General features: G+C 36.4%; 1 protein-coding gene across 1 annotated transcript; it reads left to right on the top strand.

Annotated features, from left to right (window-relative positions):
* The first annotated feature begins 351 nt into the window (after nucleotides 1-351).
* LOC112794095 (transcription factor RF2b) lies at nucleotides 352-3634 on the top strand. Its single transcript, XM_025836265.3, has 4 exons — nucleotides 352-1168; nucleotides 2051-2183; nucleotides 2534-2618; nucleotides 2723-3634. Exons 1-4 carry the CDS (start codon nucleotides 534-536, stop codon nucleotides 3085-3087), a joined length of 1218 nt encoding a protein of 405 aa, XP_025692050.1. The 5' UTR covers nucleotides 352-533; the 3' UTR covers nucleotides 3088-3634.
* Nucleotides 3635-4266: the final 632 nt, after the last annotated feature.

Here is a 4266-nt window from a genome sequence, read left to right as displayed (position 1 = left end):
TTTAATATATAGTTTATATTATAATATATATTCTATATAAATGAATCGTAATCGATTTTTTTAATATAAATACGTTTAATATAATTATTTATTCAAAAATGTGTTTAAACTTCTTTTACAATAATAAAACATTTAAATTAAGAGTTTCACTATTATTCAGCATTGACATTTTGGCCTTTAAAAAACAAAAGAAGGATTGACATTTTGTCAAAAGCGATTAACTTTTACGCCAACTGTCTTCAATTTTTTTTTTTAAATTTATGTAACAACGCTTAATTAGATATTAAGATAATATTAAAATAAAAAATGTAAAAAAGAGGAAATATTTCAATTTTCTTTCTTACAATCCGAGGAAGACGAAGCCGTGAAAAAAGAAAAAAGAAAAAAAAAGGAAAAAAAAGACACACAGAAAGAAGAGAGAGAGAGAAAAGCTAAAGAGACATTGTGCCGTGTTTTTGTTGCACACGGAGAGCGAAAAAAGAAAAACTAAATCGGAAAAATAAAAACTGAAACAAAAAAGAAGAGAGAAGAAAATGGCTACACATATGCAAGATCCACCTTCGAAATCTAACCCTAACAATCCCAATGCAAACAACAATGCCGTCAATGCTCATCAATTACCTCCTCAACCTCCGCCTACGGCGGCGGTTCCGCCATCTTCCACCGGCGTAACCTCATCCGTATTCATCCGCGGTGACGGTTGTGAAGGTGGTAGTCCGAACGCGCATCACCGGAGGGCTCACTCGGAGGTCAGTTTCCGGCTGCCGGACGACATGATGGACCTATCGCCGTCGGATCCGTTCACCGGCGGCTCATCCACCGCCAGCCTCGAGGAGATCGGATCCGAGGACGACCTCTTCTCTACCTACATTGACGTCGAGAAGCTCAGCGGCGGAGGAGGGGCTCCGAACGGTTCGATTCAGGGCGGAAATGGATCGGATCAGAGCGGTTACGGCGGCGCCGGAACAAGCGGCAACAACGAGGAAGATAAGAGTCCTGGTGGAAACGGTAGCGCTGGCGCCGGAGGAGCTAGGCCGAGGCACCGGCATAGTAACTCCGTCGACGGTTCTACGACAGGCGTGTTTGGAGAGATCATGGAGGCGAAGAAAGCAATGCCTCCTGATAAGCTCGCTGAGCTATGGACCATTGATCCGAAACGCGCCAAGAGGTCTGAACATGATACTCACTTCATTTTTCATTTAATTTTTTTTTTAAATTTTGATTTTGAGTACATGTCTTTGTTTTTGCAATTTCGGAATTCGAACAGTGGAATTAGGTTTCTTATCCTTTTACATTGCTGCATGAAGTTTACGAATTTCGTCTTGTTGAGTTAGCTATTGAAAATGAAAATTTCTTGCGTTAGTTTGTGGTGGATAATTGCACTTTTTAAGGTAATGCAATCATTTGTATGCGTGGACTTTTTCCGTTGATCTTAATGTTATTTACAAACAATTCCTTTTAGGAAATCTTTGATTCTTGACGTCGGAACGCTGAATTTTGGCAATGATATTTGATTCTTGCCATGTTTTTTCTTAATTTGATGCATGAATGGATTTTGACATTTTAGCTCTATTGTAGCGTTGGTTTGTTAACCCTGGAAGTAATTGAAGCATTGGAATTCAGAATCGGATGAGTTGCTATAGCAATTGATAGGTAGTTTCTGAATAGGCACCTTGGAAGTTTTTAAGGTCACATGGCTGATGCAGCTGCAATTGTGAATTTGTAACAGAACCTTCAAAACCAATACAAATGCTGTGCAGGCCACAGTTCAAAACCATTTGTCATGAAGACTCTTCCTTTTTAACATGAATTATGCTCAATCTAGTGACATTACAATAGATAATTTATTATTTCTGAAAAACAAAGATCATCATGTATCCTCCCATTTTGTGTGTGCTTTGATTTCAAATTGAGATGGGAGAAACAAAAGTGAGGGATAGTGAGATTCAAGGGACGCTGCTCTTTGTTTCATGTCGTTTTGTGCTTCCATATCTTAGTACTTTCTGTGGATTAGTATTCTGACAAATATTGTTGTATCTTGTATGTACAGAATACTTGCTAATCGGCAATCTGCTGCACGTTCAAAAGAGAGAAAGGCCCGCTATATACAAGAACTCGAGCGCAAAGTTCAGACCCTTCAGACCGAAGCTACAACTCTTTCTGCCCAATTGACCCTATACCAGGTTCGTGCTGTCCATCTGAAACCACTTGCATGATTTTGCCATAAAATAGATGAAGCACTCAAGTGTTAAGTTCATCTTTGCTGCAACAAACTGGAAATTCCTTGTACAATATCTCATTTTGTTTATTGAGGACTGTATTTTTCTTGGCTCATATTTTTTTTCCATAAATCATTGAGAATTTAGTTTGAAAAGGTTACGATATGCTTCTATCTGCAGTTTCCTTTTGGCTGATTATGATTACTGCTCGATGATTTTCATAATTTAAGATTATTGCCATCCAATATTTATCGACTTAAATTACATACGGAGGTTGTATATGAATATGACATGCTCGTGTTTATTCTTTATAGAGGGACACAACAGGTCTGAGTAGTGAAAATACCGAGCTCAAACTTCGGCTACAAGCCATGGAACAACAAGCACAACTTCGCGATGGTAAATATTATTAATTCAATCACTTTGTCAAAGTGTTACACCCTTTAGACTTTATTAGGATGGTAATCTTAAAAACATTGGAACTTGTTTCTGATCTGATGCAGCTCTTAACGACGCATTGATGAAAGAAGTAGAGAGGCTAAAGATTGCCACCGGGGAGGCAATGAAGCCCTCTGAATCTTTTAATCTAGGAATGCAACAGATGCAATTTGCAGGGTCAAATTTCTTTCCAGTCCCACAAAGTTCAGGTCCTCCTGGTCTGCAGAGCATACCAATGATGTCATTCTGTCACCCCCCATCCAACATTCCTCATGAAATGCAACAATCAAATTCTCATCAACTCGCAGATATATTGCATAACGACCAGCTCGGTCGCTTGCAGGGACTCGACATTAGCAGCAAAGGATCAACCCTTGTGAAAGCCGAAGGCCCCTCACTTTCTGCGAGTGAGAGTAGCAATACATTTTGAATTTAACAAATCTCTTGATTGACCTGCTGACTCATGGCCTTGTTCCTTCTCTTCAAGATGTTTATAATGTTGACATTTAGCCGTCTAATTAAGGTTCTTTGTTTCCTTTAAAGTTCCATTTAGATTATTGAGGATTAATTCTTAAATTGTTTATTCTTAGGGATTCCCTCAACAAAGGAGCATCACCCTTGGGGTTTTTTGTAGCAAAAGTTTTACAAAAATCATGTTGAATCATGACATTTTGGTTCTTGTGGGTGTTAGAATATAGGGAGTGAAAGGTCATTTTTATAGTTGATTTTTTGGTATGTTGGGATATTTAGCTATCACCTCCGTTTGATAGCTTGTATACTGTGACTTATTGTTGTGTTACATATTTTTAAAGTATGGTTAGGGTGGATTTTGCTAAAATAGAAAATGGAAGATGAAACTAGTTCATTCTACCATGCATTGTTATTGTATTTTTGGGTTTTACTCAATAGTTGTGCAACCCAATGATTGTTGGAAATTTTTATTTATTTGATCGTGTAAATTGATTTCTTTTTTATTATATCTATTTATTATTTTTTTTCTCTCTTATTTATTTCTCTTTGTTCTTTTTTTTCTTAATTGAATGCATCTGACCTTTATGGAACATAAAAAATTTAATTTCATAAAGAATGAAGAATGCCTCAATAATTAATTATAATACGTACTAGCATTGTATTTTTAAGATCTACTGAGTAGTTCTAGAATCCAAGAAATTTGGAAGGGACCAATGAGTTGTAGTAGCTAGCTATCATGTCCATGTTGATATTAATAACTCAATCTAATTGTGTGCCGTACATTCATGATTTCGTTTGATGATAAGGTTCCGAAAGATTTTCTCCATGTATTTCGTTTTCGGCTTTTGTAACAGCATTTGTCCTTTTTAAGGATTTGGCGATAAGACCTCTATTCTTGTGTACTATATATTATTTCAAATATAAAATAACTTAGCTTGTACGAAATATTTGTGTTACATTCTATCATCTTGGTTTCTCCCATACCAACCTTAAATTCAGGGTTTAAGTTATTCTGCTTAGTTGTTCTTATTCAAATATAAACATGTGTCTATCTAATGACATCATTGATTATAGTCTAATTATGTTTTAAACTTAAACATATATTTTTTTTTATTCTTATACTTTTACCCCAAAATTA

This window comes from Arachis hypogaea, chromosome 1 (assembly GCF_003086295.3).
Source record: "Arachis hypogaea cultivar Tifrunner chromosome 1, arahy.Tifrunner.gnm2.J5K5, whole genome shotgun sequence".
In the NCBI taxonomy this organism is placed as follows: domain Eukaryota; kingdom Viridiplantae; phylum Streptophyta; class Magnoliopsida; order Fabales; family Fabaceae; genus Arachis; species Arachis hypogaea.
Note: the sequence above shows the minus strand (reverse complement) of the source record. Positions and strands in the feature narration are given on the sequence as shown.